The sequence below is a fragment of the Furipterus horrens genome, unplaced genomic scaffold, assembly GCF_987537825.1.
Source record: "Furipterus horrens unplaced genomic scaffold, mFurHor1.1.pri manual_scaffold_5, whole genome shotgun sequence".
Classification (NCBI taxonomy): Eukaryota; Metazoa; Chordata; class Mammalia; order Chiroptera; family Furipteridae; genus Furipterus; species Furipterus horrens.
In genome coordinates this window covers 125,585,294-125,603,873 of record NW_028327175.1, presented here as the reverse complement: position 1 = coordinate 125,603,873, position 18,580 = coordinate 125,585,294, and the positions used below count along the sequence as shown (strand labels likewise).

The window sequence follows — 18,580 nt, the reverse complement described above, 5'->3', positions numbered from 1 at the left end:
AGGAGTTTGACTGGTCTTAGAAATATTTAATGTTTCAGGTCTCTACTTCTTTCTACCCCTTTTAAGTTTTAGAAAGCTATGATTATATAATATTAAAGTGTGAGGTTGGGAGGCATAAATCCAACATACATCATGTTCTAGATAAGAACCAGAGAAGTTACAGGGGAGAACTAGAAAGTGTCTGAAATCCTACTTTATCTTAATAAGACACAACATGAGCATGCAGCCTAGTCAATCTGAGGAGGGTGTGATAGCTCAGAAGAGATGGACAAGAGCACCCAGAACATAAAGAGTTAAATGTAGGACATGGGAAGTGATAACAGGAACTACATTCTCATAGGCTGGAAAGCAGCAGCCAAGGGGATTCAGTCTTCAGGGAAAGAAAAGGTTGGTATGCAGAGGATAATGGGTGGTCAATTGCTTTTTGTCTCAATGAAGGTCAAGGCATTGCTAACATGACTTCAGGGACAACACAGGGATTCTACCCTAGCTATCTGGATCAACTTCTTGACATCAAAAATCTGCAACAGGCTTCTGATGGACTCTATAAAATCTTTAGTCTCCTTTGTGAATATCTTCAAAACTAAAATGAACTTGATGTAGTTCTGACCAGACTCCTGAAAGTTCTACCCAAACATGAAACTCTGTGGTCAAGCTGCATCCAGGATCTCATGTGGCAGCATTTGTCATCTCCTTGAAAACAACTCTCACCTACAGAGAAGGATCTTAAATGTTGCTGGACATAGCAATCCCATAGCAGTAGATTTGACATATTGAAGAGAGCTCCATTCTGAACTCAGACAATTTATGTTCTCCACTTTATTAAAGGAAAAGGTGAGACACATAGAGAGGAATGCACTGGTCAAGTTACAGGCAGAGGTGAGAACAGGATCTAAGTCTTCAGTTTATTTATATTCTCAAGTTTATCTTGAGAATTACACTTTATAGCCAAGAAAAGAAAGATCCCAAGAGTGAGATCAAGGTAGGATGGCTAAAGGGGCATTGAGGAAGAGAAGAGATCATCATCAAAAAGTCATCCTGAAGTCATCAGTCCTCCCCTTATGTGGGTTCTCAGGATAATACATTGATGGAGGATGTAGCAGCTTTTCTCTCACAGGGACCTCCCGATGTTTGGTCATAACAGAACTCTTACTGCAATGTTTGCTGCAGTGGGCACACACATAGGGCTTCTCTCCAGTGTGCACTCTCCAATGTTCTCGAAATCGTGTACAGTTATTAAAACTCTTTTCACAATCCATGCATTTGTAGGGATTCTCACCAGTGTGGACCCTGCGGTGGGCACTGAAATGAGAACTGTTGGTGAAGCTTTTACCACACTCTCCACACTGATAGGGTTTCTCACCTGTGTGGGTTCTCTGATGTATGATGAGACTCGAGTTTTGACTAAAACACTTTCCACACTCTCCACAGCCATAGGGCTTCTCCCCCGTGTGGATTCTCTGGTGGGCACCAAAGTTTGAGGAGTCATTAAAGCTTTTCCCACAGTCAAGACATTTAAAAGGTTTTTCTCCCGTGTGTATTCCTTGGTGTCTGATTAGGCTCCTGCTTCTACCAAAGCATTTCCCACAGACACTACACTTATAAGAATTTTCCTTCTGGTGGGTCATCCGGTACAGAAGACGAGTACTCCTTCCAAAGCTTTCTCCGTACTTGAGAAGTCTATAGGGCCTCTTTCCCATGAAAGGCCTTTGATACACTACAGCTTTTCCTAGATCTCTAGGCTGAGACATCACTTTTCCCTGTCTGATTCCTTGATGGTTTTCCCATTGTCTTCCTGAGATGCATACCTTTTTATATTTACCTGGATCAGTATTCTGGGAAACAACTCTTTTAGACTTTTCTATTAATGCCCTGTGCCGCTCTGTATCCTTAAATATTACCTGCGTTGCATCCTCCTGGATACTACCACCAATTTCAAAATCTGAAAAAAAGACAATAAAAATTTCAGAGCATGTTTGTATTAACATAAACATGGCCTTCATGGCTTCGTCTGTTAGGATCCCAGTACACTTCACTGGTTTCAAGTCCTGTTACTCTTCTCTGATTCATTATGCCTTATTTTCATTCAGTTTCAAAGATAGCCAATAATAACACCCAGTTCAAAGTATGCCTCAGGAAATGTCTTCTGAATTGAATTGTAATCCAAGCCATTATTCCTCATCCATATCCTGATTAACTTGGTTTATCTCCCTGAAGTTCCACTTTAATACATCCTTTCACTTCTATCCTAAAATACATTGAAGTGCACTAGTGTTTAGAGTAGATTCTAGTGATCAAGCCCAAATTCATCAATGAACTTTTTAAGTTCATCAATATCTAATCATATCCTACCAAAGAGTACTCTTTCTTCTCCTAGAATGTTCTTGTTTATTTTTCTGGCTGTCTCCCTCACAGACCACACTAATTCAACCTTAGTTCTCACTGTTCCACAAAGTAGAATGATCTTGTCCTCACTCTTTCATCTATAGCCCATGTTCACTACAAGGTACATCTTAGATTCCAGCTTTTCCAAGAAGTTCTCTGAGCATAAAATGTTGAAGAGATACAATCTTTGGAATCAGACAGCTCTGATTATGACTCTGTCCTGGTCACTTAATTATGTAGTCCTGTATTAACTTTTTACTATGAAAAATTCAAACATACAGAAAGGTAGAAAATTGTATGTACAATGAACTTCCATGAACCACTCACCAATTTTAACAATGATTTCTCATTGCCTATCTTGCTCATCTCTATTCCCACACACTCCCTGTTCCCTCTACCCAGACTATTTGGAAGCAAATCCCAGGCATTGTATTATTTCATCCATAAATATTTCAAAAGCTGTGTAACTGATGCCCAATTCAGGCTTGGTTTATTATCAAACCCTTGTTTGTAAGCATTTTGCTATATTGCTTCACTTCTACTTGCCAGATGCAACATTATTTTCCTTCCACATAATTGAGTTGAAACTGCTGACAGCCCTCTGTCCCAAGTGGGGCAGCTGTGGCATGGGCTGTGGGGAGGAGGAAGTCATCAATCAATCCATTAACAAGTAGAAAGCCCTGACAATGTCATTGTTCATTTAGCAGTTCTTTTAAAGCATTCTGATTGGGGCTAACATTGCTTTGTGGTCTAGAGGAAGTCACAGTCTAGTAGTTGGCTCAGTTAGAACCTGATAATTTGATGACAGATCTGGAGTTCAACTTAAAAAACAAGGTTCACAGTAGATTATACCACAGAACTTTGTTTCGAAGTTGTCAAAACCAGGGTTATGTAGGACTTAACAATTTCAGCCTTCATACTCCAATTTCCCACATAAATACTACCAGAGAGCATGTGTAGGAATTTCCTCCTTCTCTAATGTTTATTTTGAATGAGCACAGAGTTTTGGACGGGACACAATAATGGGTAAGGACAGAAAGATAAGAGTTCAGATTAAGGATGGCTGTGGAACGTTAATACAAGACTGATGTAGAAAACTGGTGTGGAGACCTTTATAGTCCAGGCAACAGACACAAAGACTAAACTAGGGTATGGGCTCGGGTAGGTGACAGATAAAAGTTCTACAATAGTTGGAAAAAAAGAAAGTGTTACTGCATGGGTATAAATAACGAGAGAGAAGGCATCAAAACTATCTCTAAAGTTTTCAGTCTGGATGACCTGTAGGACATAGGGAAGAGCCATGGTGTGGGAAGGAAGATGGTGATTTTACTTTTGAAAATTTTAAGTCTGATGAGATGCCCATGAGGGTTTCCAGCCATCAGTGAGAAATAAACAGGTAGAACTGAGAACCAGGATAAAGCTTCTCTCTCTCATTTGGTCTCTGCCTGTGCTTTTTCTCATACACATCACACATCACTGAAACATTTCTGTTCTGGGATTACTGACACACCTCCTTCGAGTTTTTTCTCATGTATGATTCCAAAATTTCTTCCCCAGAGTATTTTCAGGAGATATAGAACACTGCTTGACCCATACAGAAAAAACTAAGGCTGAGATCCCAAAGACTGAATCGTTATAATGTAAGCTCCTTTCTAGAATAAAAGCACCATGAACACAGACACTTTCTTTTTTTCATTGCTATATACTGTCCTTCAAACAGAACAGGACACTCAAATATTTGCTTAATGAACAAATACCCCTGAATGACATGTCAATCTACTAATTTTTCAGTAAGTCACATTTACTCTTTTTTAGATCACACCCCCTTGATGATCCTTACCACGTGGGCTTTGCAGTAGACCTGGAGGTCCCTGGAACTCTGACTCTTGTACAATTTCTTCCTCACTCATTCTCTCGCTGTCAGAATCCTCTATTAATGCCTCTTGTGAGGTCTCCTCAGGTTCCCAGCCTGTAGGTCCCTGTGGTTCAATCTCAATATCCTCTCTTTTTTGCCTTAAGAGTGGTGAAACTTCTGGGGTGTTAGTGGAGGGGACAGATGCCCGAGAGTTTATCAGGGAATCCATTTCCTTGTAGAAAGCACAGGATTCTAGCACATGACCATTTTTCACTTTGCGGTAGCTTTTCTGAAGGCTTTTGAACTTGGTCCTGCACTGTTCTGGTGTCCGGAGGAACCCACATTCCCGCAGTTGTTCAGCCACAGCCCCATACAATTTGCTTTTCCTATGACAAGACTGAAGTGCTTCATAAAACCGAGTCTCATGGAGGATATCAAGAAAAGTCTTGGTCTCTTCATAGCCCCAGTGTACACCTGCCATTCAATGATAAAGTTCAAAGTTATAAGAAAATGGTCTGTAGGCTCTATACAATATCACAATATAATATATAAGAAGTAAAAGAAAGAAAATCTCATTCTCAGTAGCAACAGGACCTATGGTATGCCTGGTATAAGCTTTACCAAAAATGAGGTCTATATAAAAATCTATATTTTATTAAAAAGTGAAGAGATACTATATTTCTGGATGGGAAGACTCAAGTTGCACAGGTATCAATTCTTAGATGAATCTATATAGTAAAAAATCCCAGCAGAATTTTTAACTAAAATTGATAAACTTATCTCAGTTTACTTGGTAGAGTGAAAATGCAGTCCCCCGATCTGACATTGCTTTGGTGATTAACTAAGTCCAGTTAAGAATAATGAACCGGGACACCCAGTAGGAACTTTCCCCCCAAATTCCTATCACTTTTTAAACCAGTCTTCCTTGAAGAGCAGAACTATGTTCAGAGTAGTTTTTGGTATCACTAAGTCCTCTACTATGAGAGATGAAATGTTCTGTAAGACAAGCAGATGTTCTGCTTTTATAGCAGAATAAAACTTTTTAGGATATGCTGAAATATAGTTTGTTAAACTATGCTTTTTGTGTCTTGTAAGTTGGAAAAAGTCATTTCTATCCTCATTTCCCTGGGTGGTCTCTTCCACTTCTATCACTGGATTCCCATATTTGAGACCATTCCAAGAGCCCCACCCTCAAATCTATGGACTTCCAGATTGGTGAGTACCTGTGCATGCATAATGCATCTTCCCATCTTTCTTCTGACATCTATTTCTTTTGAACAGGTACAGTCATGCGTACACTCGCAGCTCTCCTGCCTGATTTATTTTTCTGTTCTACCTAAGAACTTACCTTTTTATAAGATGGAGTAGAGAAATACTACTAACAGTGATATCAGGCAATGTTTTATTGCATTTTAACATTTGCAGAATGCCTTCATGTATATCATCTCACTTAATAACTCTGACATTCTCAGTCATACTTTACAGATAAGAAAACTGAAGCTCAAAGTACTTACATGATATGTCTACTGTCACACAGTTATTAACTGGCAGTTTAGTCCTGCATGTCCCAGCCTCCAAATTACAAGACCAGCTTTCTTTTATATGGTATGTAATATATCTTTTTCTGTCCTTTTAATTTCAATGTCCCTGTGTTATTATATTTAAGATGTATCTCTTGTAAGCATCATATAGTTGTTTTTTAAATGTATGACAGTCTTTTAAGTTTATAATTAAAGATATATTTGGATTTATATTTACCTTTTTCTCTTCTTTTAGAATTTCATTTTTTTTACTATTTTTTTTAGTTATGTAGTCTTTCACTGGTTATTTCAGTCTAATAATGTACCTTTGACTTAGCTTTACTACAGTCTAATGCACTTGACTACTTTACACTGATTCTCAGATAGTAGTAGATACTTAGAACCCTCTAACTCCATTTCTCTTCCTTCCACAAGCCTGAAGTACTCAAAATCCATGCTGTGCTCTAACCTCAAAAGAACCTTCCACGGCCACTCAGTGCTGTACTGACTGCACTGGGGGCAGCAACAGATCCCTGAGAATACTTCTAGCTATGTTACCAGTGATTGGAGACAAAGTATGCCTGACATCACTCCCCAGAACTCTTCTTTTTCCACAAGACTGCATCATCCATTTTCAAACCAAACAAAAAGCACAATTCTTACCGCTCAGGTTCTGAAACAAGACAGGCGTACCACGGATCTCAGACTTCCGGATAAATTCAATGCCTGTTTCCTTACCATCAGATTCTTCTATGGCTTCCTCCTCCATCACACTGACCTGTTCTTTAGCACTGACACCAATTCTCTTTAGTCTAGGGAGAGACACAATTTCCTTTGGCTTGTCAGTGGATGATGCATGGGCTGCAGGATTCAACAATGCGTCCATGTCCTCAAAGAAGGCACAGGGCTCGAGCACATGGCCATTTCTCACTTTTCGGTAGCTCTTCTGGAGACTTTTGAACTTGGTCCGACACTGTTCCGGGGTTCGAAGGAAGCCACACTCTCGCAGCCATTCAGCTACAGCACCATACACCTGGCTGTTTCTGGGATAAGCCTGAAGTGTTTCATAAAATCGAGACTCTTTGAGAATTGCAAGGAAAGTCTTCGTTTCCTCATAGCTCCAATGCACACCAGCTATCTTTTCATCTTCTAAGCCCCACTGTTGCTGCTCTCTCCACATCTTCCCTGCACTCCTTGCAGGAACCTGAATAGCATGAACTGACTTTTCCTTGATGTAGCTGCTTTGCAGAATATTCCTTTTATTAGAGGAATGTAGACCTATAGTCCATGGTTCCTTTCTTTGTTCCACCTGGGCTATCTTGTTAGAAGTAGATACTGTACTTCCTATAGTAAGAGAAACATACTTCATACTAGACATAGAGGTCATTCATTACTGCATGCCCCAACCTTCTGCTGCAGCATGCTCTCCTGGACCATTGTTCACACCAGTCCTTCAAAAGACTTGTCCAAACACCTTTATTCTAGGGCCCTCCTCAACCATCATAGTGGACACTGTAGTTATCATTACACAAGTTCTTTGGCACAATCATCTACTCCCTTACACTATCATTTTACTTCCCATGTACATAGCACTTATTTCCCCAGCTGGTTCTTAAAGGAAAACCTTTAAAGGTAAAAAACATTTTATTAGCTTTGATTCCCTCACAGTATCTAACACTGCATTAGGTTCAAAGTATGCTCCTAACCAGTGCTTGTTACTTACAAAATAGTGTGCTTATATCTGCTCCCTATACCTCCCCACTCCAACAACACACACATACATACATACTGAGCTACGAGAGATGAGAAGTCAAGAATTTCTGGACATATCCATCTAGCTAAATAGGAAAGCGATGTAAGAATAGGGAAGCAAACCGAGACTTACAATACCGTAGAAAGCAACCTGTCTTAAATGTGCATCCTAGCTCCAACACTTTACTTTTTGACTAGGGAAGTTTCTTAATCTCTCTGAGCCTCAGTTTCCTAGGGCATATATCTATTCAAAGAGGTGCTAGGAATATTAAATAAATGATTATCTGTAAAGTATCCAATGCGCCAAAAGTCTGTAATAAAATTTAGTTTTCTTCTCTAGGTAACACACAAAAAAGCTTCACAGAATTTTCCTAGATAAGCAGCATGAAATCAAACCCCTTCTGAAAGAACTCTGGGATTGGAGGTTTGCTCTTTATTTTACATGTGAGAAGTAAGCATAGGGACAATGAAAGCTCAGTATCTATAACGACAAAGCTGGCAATGTAACTGTATGAGATGGCAGGAGTGACAACAGTGGCAGTTCAGCACAAGTTCCCTTATTTTGTGAGAGCCACTGTGGGTCCACGCATTTAAGTTTTCAAGAGATATGGGAAATCCAGACTTACAATCTAAATTTTAATTAAAACTCTGTGCAAAGCCAGAATATGTGTTTAGGCTGGATTTATTCCATGAGCCATTAGTTTGCAATCTATGATAAAAAAAATTGGGGCAGGTGTCTCTGGGCCTGGGTCTTTACTATTCTATAACTATATGTGAAGGTGCTGGGTTAAAGCTGTATTCTTAAAGTATGGTCCCTATCCCACTCATGCAGCATTTACTAGGTCTGGATGCTGTGTGATCCAAGACAACACTAGGAAACATCCATTGTGTACACAGCTAGGTAAATGTCTGGTTGCACACAACTAGCTGGGATACTTGCTGTTTTGGAAAGAGTGCTTTGTTACTGGTGTGTCATCAGTTGGTCTGAAGTTATCATTTTAAAAAAATTGCTTTCTTATCAATACATAAACAATTGTTGGTTTATATTATTCAGTTTGATACGGTCCATTTTATAATTCCTATATGTTAGTATCTATGTGTAGTGTTGTCTGACAGAACTTTCTGCGATAATGGGAATGTTCTGTAACTGTACTGTCCAATGCAGCTACACTACTGAATTCCTTAAACGTGGCTACCACCACAGAGGAACTGAATTTTTAACTTTAATTTTATAAATTTAAATAGCCATATGTGGCTCGTGGCTACCCTATTAGACAGCACAGAGTATCCATAGTGTGTATTAGCGCACATTTTAGGCCTATAATTTTATTTATAAGTACTCTTTGACTTTTGGATTACATATGAATAACCATGTTTAGCCCTACTGCTGAAGCAGAGGTTTGCTGTTGAAGTGACATTTCAGTGGTGATGTGTGCCTGTAAATTTGTGCTATTTAAATAATTCACAACATGTTATTGAGGTTATTGAATTAAAAATTTTTTCTTCCATTTATAAGATTTCCATTCACCCAACAAATATTTGCTAGGCACCCACCCATGTGTCAGGCTCTGTGAAAACTGTTGGGTTTACTATTGTTAAAAACAACTAGTCAATGTGTATAAGTTTACATTTAAATTATATAAATGACAGTCATATATAATACCTCTCTAATGTTTTAATTGCTAACTTATAAGAATATATATATATAAATTTTAAACTAGAAGAAAGGGATGAGTGAGGCAAGAGAACATGGGTAAGTGATTACAAGGTCTGGTAAGCTAGAATGAAAAATGATTAGACAACCCATGAAAGTCCTTTAAGTGTTAACATCTATAACTATTTTATCATCAGCAGAACAAATATGTTAGAAATCCCCAAATCTTTTATCTGAAAAGGGAAAGAATCCTTACCCAGGGAGACCATGTTCCCAACACTCTCTTCTCTACTATCCTGGTAAATGTTTCTGTGAGCAGGAATCTGATGCACACTCTTTTTGTAGGAAAAACCTCTTGCCGTGTGGACATCTTTCACTGGTCCCTGTAACAACACTAACAGCAATGACTACCAAGATAACCACATGGGTCTTTGAAGGATGAGCAAGACTGAATGATGCACATAGGGCCTTTGAGAATTAAAATCAAGGAACCAAGTGCATGACAGGTCTGTCTGGGAAAAGTCCAGCCATTGTTAATATAATGAGAAAGGTTTGTGTGACATCCATGTAACCTGGCAGCCAAGAAGAGTCGAATGGAATGCTCATGCATGAACAATGATGACTGCACTGTACTAGTTAGTAGGGGTGGTGGACGCTGTTGAGTGAGCATGTGTACTGTATGGCTGTTGCATTTAAAATGACTGAGTGAGTAGAGCAACAAATCTGCACCATATTTTGCATTAAGGTTGAACATTCCTTCACAGAAACTATTTGGATGATTCAGAAGTCTTTTAGGGATGATACAATGAGTGCAGTGCAAATAAAGTGTGGCACAAATGCCTCAAAGGTGGTTGAGAATCTATTGAATGTGATCCATGTTCTGGAAGGCCTGCAACAAGCAGAACACCTGAGAATGTTGAACATGTACAAGGTGCAATCAACAAAAATCGGTGGCTGACAATGTGAAAACTAGAATCTGATGTGGGGATTCCAAAATCTACTCTGTCCAAGATTCTGATGCAGAATCTTGGCATGAAATGTGTTATGGCAAAATGTGTTTCATGGCTTCTGCTATCAGAGCAGATTGAAAGCCATGCTGCAGTTGCTAATGACTTGATTCAAACAGCTACCAATGAACCAAATTTCCTCAAGAAGGTCATAACTGGAGATGAATCATAGCTCTACGGCTATGAAACAAAGACGCAATCGTCCCAGTGCAAGTCGCCTGGTTCTCCATGCCTGAAGAAGGCTTGGCCAAGATGCAGCAAGATCAAGACCATGTTAACGGTGTTTTTGATTGGGAAGGTGTTGCCCATCACGAGTATGCCCCTCTAGGCCAAACAATTAATAAGGAGTACTACCTCAATGTTCTTCATTGGTTGAGAGATGCAATGTGACAAAAATGGCCACAGCTGTGGGCAACTGATGATTGGCAGCTTTATCACGATAACACACCTGCTTATATATCATGTCTTGTGCAATATTTTTGCGAAACATCAAATCACCCAGATTTGATCTCAGCCCCCCTAAGCCCAGAATGCGATGCCCTGTGACTTCTGGCTTTTCCCAAAACTAAAATCACCTTTGAAAGGAAAGAGACTTCAGACTGTCGATTAGATTCAGAAAACAGGATGGAGCAGCTGATGGTGATTCCAACAGAAGATTTTTCAGAGTGTTTTGAACAGTGGAAGAGACGCTGGAAGAACTGTGAAGTCTCCAGGTGCCTACTTTGATGGGGACTGAGGCATCATTGTCCTATGTACAATGTTTTTTGTATCTTGTATCTTCTTCAAGAAATGACTCTATTTTTCTTATTCCAAGGCTTGATACTCTCTGGACAGACCTTGTACATTATGTGCCAAATGAAGCAGAAGCTACTATAAAGAAACCTAAGAGAGGGACTTCCAGCCAACATGGAGGCCTAGATAGACATACTGTGTCTCCCTCTACAATTAAGAAGGAATACAGTACAACTATCTCAAAACTAGAGACAACCAGAAGTTCCAGAAAATCAAGCTGCATGGAAGTCCAACAAACAAAGATATAAAGAAGAACTACTCATCCAGACAGGTAGGAGGGGTGGAGGCCGAGGCAGAGAGGACATGTGTGGCGGTGGCAGCAGCAGTAGGCCAGTGGAAAGCGGAGCCACACATTTTAAAAAGTAGGGAGGGAGACCTGGGGAGTGCTCCCAGCACCAGATCAGACCATGCAGCTCATAGCTTCAGCACTAAGGAAAATAAAGCTTCATTGCTTTTGTGAAAATCAGTAGGGGTTGGGCGGAGGAAGAAATTGTCAGTCTTTTAACAGAGTCCACTTGTTTAAAGGGCCCACATTATCCTAGAACATCTGCAGACCCACCCATTCTGGGAACAATGGGCAGGACAATAGCTAGAGGGGCACCAGTACCATATGGAAAGTGGGAGGAGTGCCTGAAAAAGGGGCAAGAGCTGAGCAAGCAGCATTGTTCCCCCTCAGACCCCTCCTCCACATACAGCATCACAACGTGGTGAAATGGGTCGCCCTGTACTGATGAATACCTAAGGCTCCACACCTTACAATATAACAGGTATGACAGCTCTACCTAAGACACAGAGGCAAACAAACATGGGAGCCTGTCAAAATGAAAAGACAGAGAAATACAGGTAACCTCCATATAAGACGGTTGTTAGGTTCCTAACAAATACTGTGTTATGCAAATTTGTGTTACAGGAAACAAAGACCTAGTACAAAAAGGGGGGTTAGGCTCCAAAAATTAAAAAAAACTATATTTTTATAATTAAGAGAAATATCTTTATTAAAGCAATTTTCATCAGAAGTATTGCATATTAATATGAATTAAGCAATGTTTTCTTCATCATCACTACTAAGCTCCATTAACTGAATGTGTTTTCTTTTTGACAAGATATCCTTACCCTTTGAACTTTCTTCAGATTATCTTGATATCTATGCTCTACTTTTTGCCAAAAAATCTGTTACTTTAGATTGCTTACTTTAGCTGAGAGATCTTCATAAATTTAGTTGTACGGCGATAAGCACTTTTGAAGTTCTCTCTTAAACTTTGTGCTCCTTTCAGTGCAAGGATCTTCATTTAAGAATTATGACTCTAACTGTTCAGCTAAGTCTAGGCCTTTCTTTATGCTTTTTAGAGTAAACTGTTTAATTTCTTTGTTTTCATCAGTGCTATGGTCCCCTAAGTTATCTTGGCACATTCCAGATGTCATTCCACCAAAATTGCTTCAACAGTTTCTTCTTCTACCAGCAATTCTTGAATATCTTCTACAGTCATATTGTGTTGGAGCAAAACTGTGTCATAGAAGTACTACTGTGTTATATGGGGGGTTTCACCAACTTTCTAACTGTGTTATAGAAGGACCATGTTATACAGGTGATACCTTTATGGCCCAAAAGAGGAAACAGATCAAGGTTCCAGCGGAAGAACTAAGTGATGAGGATATAGCCAACCTAACAGACGCAGAGTTCAATTCACTGGTGAAATAAAGATGCTCACAGACTTGACAGATATTCTTAAGTATGGCAAAGGCAGAAAGGAAGAAGTGAAGGCTATGCTAAATGAAATGAAGGAAAAGTTACACAAAACTAATGGTGAAGGAAAGGAAACTGGGGTACAAATCAATGATTTGGAACATAAAGAAGAAAAAAACAGTCAACCAGTACAGAATGAAGACATAAGAATTGAAAAAAATGAGGAGAGGCTTAGGAACCTCTGGGACAACTTTAAACAACCAAAATATGAATCATAGGGTGCCAGAGGAGAAGAGGAAGAGCAAGAAATTGAAAACATATGTGAAAAAATAATGAAGGAAAACTCTCCAAATATGGCGAAGGAAATAGACATACAAGTCCAGGAAGCACAGAGAGTCTCAAACAAACTAGACCCAGAGAGGACCACACCCAGACACATCATAATTAAAATGCCGAAGGTTAAAGATAAAGAGAGAATTTTAAAAGCAGCAAGAGAAAAGCAGAGAGTTACCTTCAAAGGGGTGCCTATAAGACTATCAGCTGATTTCTCGAAAGAAATTTTGCAGGCAAGAAGGGACTGGCATGAAGTATTCAATGTGATGAAAAGCAAGGACCTAAAACCAAGATTACTCTATCCAGCAAAGCTATCATTTGGAATGGAAGGGCAGGTGAAGTGCTTCTCAGACAGGGTGAAGCTAAGGGAGTTCATCATCACCAAGCCATTATTTTCTTTTCTTTTTTTTTTTTTTTTTACCAAGCCATTATTATAAGAAATGTTAAAGGGACTTATTTAAGAAAAAGAAGATAAAAATTATGAACATTAAAATGACAACAAACTCACAACTATCCACAACTGAATCTAAAACATAAAAACAAAATCCAACTAAACAAACCAGAATAGGAACAGAATCATAGGTATGGGAATCATTTGGAGGGTTATCAGATGGGTGGGGGAAGGGGAAAAAATAGGGAAATGGTACAGGGATTAAGAAGTATAATGGTTGGTACAAAATAGACAGGGAGACGTTAAGAATAATATAGGAAAGGGTGAAGCCAAAGAACTTATATGAACGACCTATGGACATGAACTAAGGGGGGTGGGATTGCTGGAGGGAGGGGCAGTACTGGGCAGAGGGGAGCAAAGGGAAAATAAATTGGGACTAACTGTAACAACATAATCAATAAAATATACTTAAAAAAAGATAGAAAAAAAAATCCTATGAGAAAATCAATCAAGTTATCCCATTACACAGAACAGATCCAGTCTTTTCTGGAAAAGGAACAAGGGGGAAACAGTCTTTTGGTGTAAGTAAAAAAATTGAGGACCGTGAGGCCCAGGAAATCATTTTGACTGAATACTCTATAAAGGAAGGTCAGAGAGAACAATATGATTTACCTGAGACCCAACAGGAAGTTTTGTGGTTGTAGCTTCCTGACCTATAGTGTTCCATTCTTCTGCAGGGATCAGAACCCAGGGAGAAGACTGAGCTGTAAGAGAAAGAAACAAGTAATGTTCTGGCCTCTGGCCCTTTAATTCATGCTGCTCATCCTCTTAAGAAATGAGTGTGTAAAAAAAAGCCAACAAATACAAACTGATCATTTTCAGAACAAGTTCAGAACTATGCCCGAAACTGTGGTAACCTAAAGGAGGACTCACAAATGCCAATGCTTTTAGGGAATAAGCAGATACGGTGCATCATGAAAGGGGCCAGGTATGGCATGTTGGAGCACATGTCGCATTGAAAGGATACAGCAATGCTCAGCCCCAGTTGATGCTGCCTTGTGAGACTATGGCCCTGGAATAGCTAAGCTTCTAATGTTTTCAAGAAAAGCCAGAAATTTGGACTTCTGTGTAAATTGTCTAAAGTCTTAAAACTTGAGAATTAAACAAACAAAACCCTCTAACCAAAAACCCTCCTCTGTAGGTGAAATAAAACAAGTATGACCTGGCATGTAAGTGACCAGTTTGCAATATCTAGCCTAAGTTAATCCCCTTTAGTATGCTAAAGAAGTTATATGGTCCTGGACAATATAGGTAACACACCCCTCAAAAAATGGAATGAAGATATACAAATGTATATATAGCACAGTCTGTGGTCTTAACTTCTACTGTAGAACTGAATATTTAGAAGAAACTTCCGTAATAAATATTACTGTGACCAAAAATTCAAATGCTTACTCCACTGCTTTCTACAGAAGCAAATCAAATCACATTTTTGGAAACCTATTATTCCCCTTAGGCACACATGGCTGAAATCACAGGTCTTCTTTTAGAATGAATTCACCTTTCTGAGATACCTATTCCTCAAATTTTCTGTCCTCCACATCCCAAGTACCTCAACAGAACAAACCTTTCCACTTTTGGAATTCCTTACCACCCTGAGATGGCAGAACCAAACAACACCAGGAATTTACTGGACTAAGCTTATCAGCTAAAGCAACCAGGAGCATTTAATCCACGTGACCAGGGAACTTAGATGCTAATGAACACATATCATAAAATGCAGAAACTATTAACATTTGCAATGCATTCTATCATAATATAACTTTTGGGAGAGGTATGGAAGTAGGGTATGTTGTAGTGGATCTTGCCTCTTGGTGAGGGGTTTTGTACATTAGACAAATTAAGTTTAAATATATATCTGCCATGGTCTGCATTGGGCATCTTCTAAGTTCTTACCATGCTTGGATAAGAGCCAATGCTCTCTTTTTGGGTTCAGCTGCTCCTGGTGTCCTGAGTTCAGGCTTCCAGCTTCTTCCTGAGACATCACTCTGGGTTGGGCCTCTGGCTGAAAGTCTGCCACATCCCACACTGCTCCAAGTGGGGCTTGTTTCTCTGAGTGCACAGGACTGCAAACCTGGGAAATAAAGCCAAAGCCATAATGAAAGAAAAGAGGAAAAGAGGGCCAGATGAGGTCCAAATTCCCCCAGGGAAGATATCAAAGGACAGAAGATGTGAGAAGGAATGAAAATTTCAGTCCATTCCCAATGGAGTCTCCAAGGGCACTGGGTTAATAGAACTGTCCTTAAGTCTGGACATAAGGGAATGGTGAGTGCTCTTTATTAATACGCAGAGGGAAATCTGTCAGGTGTGAAATACAGAGCCTTCTTGTTTAGAATAGATATATCATTGAGTCCTCATATTGACTAGGTTCACAGAAAAGTAAGTTATCAGAACACAAAGTCCCTAGTGAAATGAAAACAATCTCCACATTTAGTTTCTATCCTTGACCAACACAGAAACATGTCGGTAGTCAGATCTTTACACAAATGCAATCCTGTGAATCTTGCAGGATATCATGAGGTTAATGGAAGGGCTGTTGAAAGCCACTGACAAATGAAGACCTGGCAGTTAAACTGGAGAAGAGTGACAGGATGATAGCCTTGAGGACACTTCAGAAGAAGACACTGATTGGAATAGTAAAGGATTACAGAGGACCCTGGGATAACTGCTTAAGTCCTTAACTCCCATCCCCTCTATCCCTATAGACCTCTTACGGATCAAGCTGGGAAAGTCAAGCCCTGTGAAGCATAAATTCTCTCAACAGAATTTTTTGGGAAACATTATGCCAAAGACTTGAAACAAGTATTTAGATGAATACTGTTCAGTTTGATTTACAAGATATTTCAACCAAAGCTTTTGTTCTACTTAATATGATGAAATTCCGATTCCCTTTCAAGTAGATTCACTTCAAAGGTCTTTCTTTCATTAGTACATACCACTATCCTTCCATAATGAGCATGTTCTGAGGTGCACACAGGCCCTACCCACTCCTTTCTAAAAAAATGCCCTCTCACCTGCTGTGCTAGTCTTCCAGCCTCTTTCTCCAAACGTATCACCAGGGCTACCGCCTCCTCTCCACTCTCCGGACACTGCTTCCGTGCCCACGCCTGGATCTTCTCCGGTAAAACAGTGAGAAACTGCTCAATGACCAGCAGCTCAAGGATCTGCTCCTTGGAACGCATTTCTGGCTTCAGCCACCGGCAGCAAAGTTCCCAGAGTTTACTGAAAGCTTCGTGGGGTCCGCTCACATCCTCATAACAGAAATGCCGGAAGCACTTGCGAAAGGTCTCCGATTCCGAGCTCCCTGGCCCTTCCAGACCCGGCTCCGATGCCCACCCGGGGTCCTGCTCCACCTTCATTATCAGACACCCCTCAGCTTCCAGAAGAGCGTCTGTCTGAGGGTCCATGGTCCCACCCCAGAGTCAGCTTCACATCCAGCTCAAAGCAGACTCAAATAAACTGCACCTGCTTCATGGACACGTGGGGAGCCGGGGAGGGAAACCGGCAGTCAGTCTGAACAGGTACTCCAGGCTGATCAGAAAAATTAATCAAATACTGTCGGCCGTCGAAACGGAAAACGTGCACCCTTAAGTCCTCACACGGGGCTTTCTCTCCGAACAAGGTACGTTCCCGCGACGTGGCTGTCCAGGTTGCACCTCTTTAAGAGCCAGGAAGAACAAGGCGAGGCAAGAGGGCTGGCATAAAATCAAGGGGACTGAAGGGAGGCTGGGCTGGGGCGCACAGCCCTGTTCGCAGGGGTTGTGCCGGATACCCAGAGTCAGGCTGGGGAGAGGCAGGACGCGCGGACCCCGCAGGGCCCTGGGGTCCAGTCTCGCGGAGGGAAGGGCACCCAGGCCGCTGCGGTGGTCGGTGTCGGTGCGGTTTCCGGGGCAGGTGCCGGGTTTTCAGGCCCGAGGAGACCTAACAGTCCTCCGCACGCCGAGGAAAGGCCGCGAAGCGGTTACGCTCCTGAGGGGAGAGCAGCCGCGGGGACCAAGCCAGCCCTCCCAGGGGGCGGATGCCGGCTCGCCAGGCGCGGCCGTGTCCTCTCCGCCCGCGGACTGCGCGGAGGGCGCTGGGAGCCCCGGCCACGCATGCGCCGCCCGCAACATCCCGCAGCGGGGGCCTGGTGACGCTTTCTCCTCAGCGAGGGGCTGGGGTGGGAGCGCGCTGCATGGTGGAGTCTCGCGAGAGCGCATGTTGCTGGGGGTCGTCGCTGAGGGGTTTGGGAGGGAGCTAGGGTGCTGAGGCTCTTCCCTCGGGGACAGGGACAGAGCAGGGCCGGGGTGGTGGACAATACGAGAAAGCGGCGTGGAGGTTTTCCCTCGCCCCGGGGAATCGGGGAGGCCTGTGCACGTCTCCCAGTTGGAGGCGCACCACCGGGAAGGAGTTGCCAAGTCCTTCCTGCAGCAGAAGGGCAGGCGGAGAGACAAGCATGACGTTGTTACTCCCCTTCTCAGTGATGTGGTGGCAGGCCGTGGGAGGACCCACGGTGGTCCCGCTTTCCTCGCGGGGAACAAGGTCTTTGTCCTGAGGGACCACCTGTGAATGCCTCCGTGGAGCAGAGTGAGGCCGCCTCTTGGCCTTGGGAATTGTGGCCGCCAGAGCTCTGAGGAAGTGACGTGGCTTGACCTGACTGGGGGGAGCGGGAGGGGGGTGGTGGTGGTGGTGGGGGCGGGGAGCGGCGGCGGTGCGCCAGGACTGGCTGCCCTTGTCTCCCAGCTTCCGTGGAACCCCAGACCATACTGTGAGCAGCCTTCCCTATTGACCACATGCCAGGGAGCCTCCCTGTTTTTTGGGGTGTGGGGTGGGGGTGGGGGGCAGGGAGCTGTGGAGAGCCTATTGGAAAACAAAGAGTAGTGGCTTTTTAAATAATATTTTAAAGTTTTGATTGTAGTTGACATTCAGTATTGTATTTGTTTCAGGTATGTAAGAGTGACAGGTGTGTAAGTCAGAGTGACAAAGTCTTAGTTGAAACTGGATGTGCACATTCTAGCAGCCCAGAGTACCTCTTAGGGACCAGGCATTCTGTGAGAGAAGGTCAGAGAAGCTAGGGAGCACGTCCTGGACGCCAGGGGTGGTCTTACCCAGCTTTCTTGTCTTGCTTTCTTCTTTCCTTGCATCTTCCTTCTACTTCTTTCTCCTCC

The 18,580-nt window shown here is 41.9% G+C and overlaps 1 protein-coding gene across 1 annotated transcript; it reads right to left on the bottom strand.

Moving 5' to 3' along the window:
• Positions 1 to 851: 851 nt before the first annotated feature.
• ZKSCAN2 (zinc finger with KRAB and SCAN domains 2) lies at positions 852 to 16,983 on the bottom strand. The gene is made up of 7 exons (XM_090277711.1): positions 16,448 to 16,983; positions 15,330 to 15,507; positions 14,046 to 14,137; positions 9,423 to 9,549; positions 6,424 to 7,104; positions 4,226 to 4,714; positions 852 to 1,942 (listed from the first exon to the last, which is right to left on the bottom strand). The coding sequence occupies exons 1-7, from the start codon at positions 16,838 to 16,840 to the stop codon at positions 1,026 to 1,028; spliced, it is 2,877 nt and encodes a 958-aa protein (XP_090133837.1). The 5' UTR covers positions 16,841 to 16,983; the 3' UTR covers positions 852 to 1,025.
• Between the last annotated feature and the right edge of the window lie 1,597 nt (positions 16,984 to 18,580).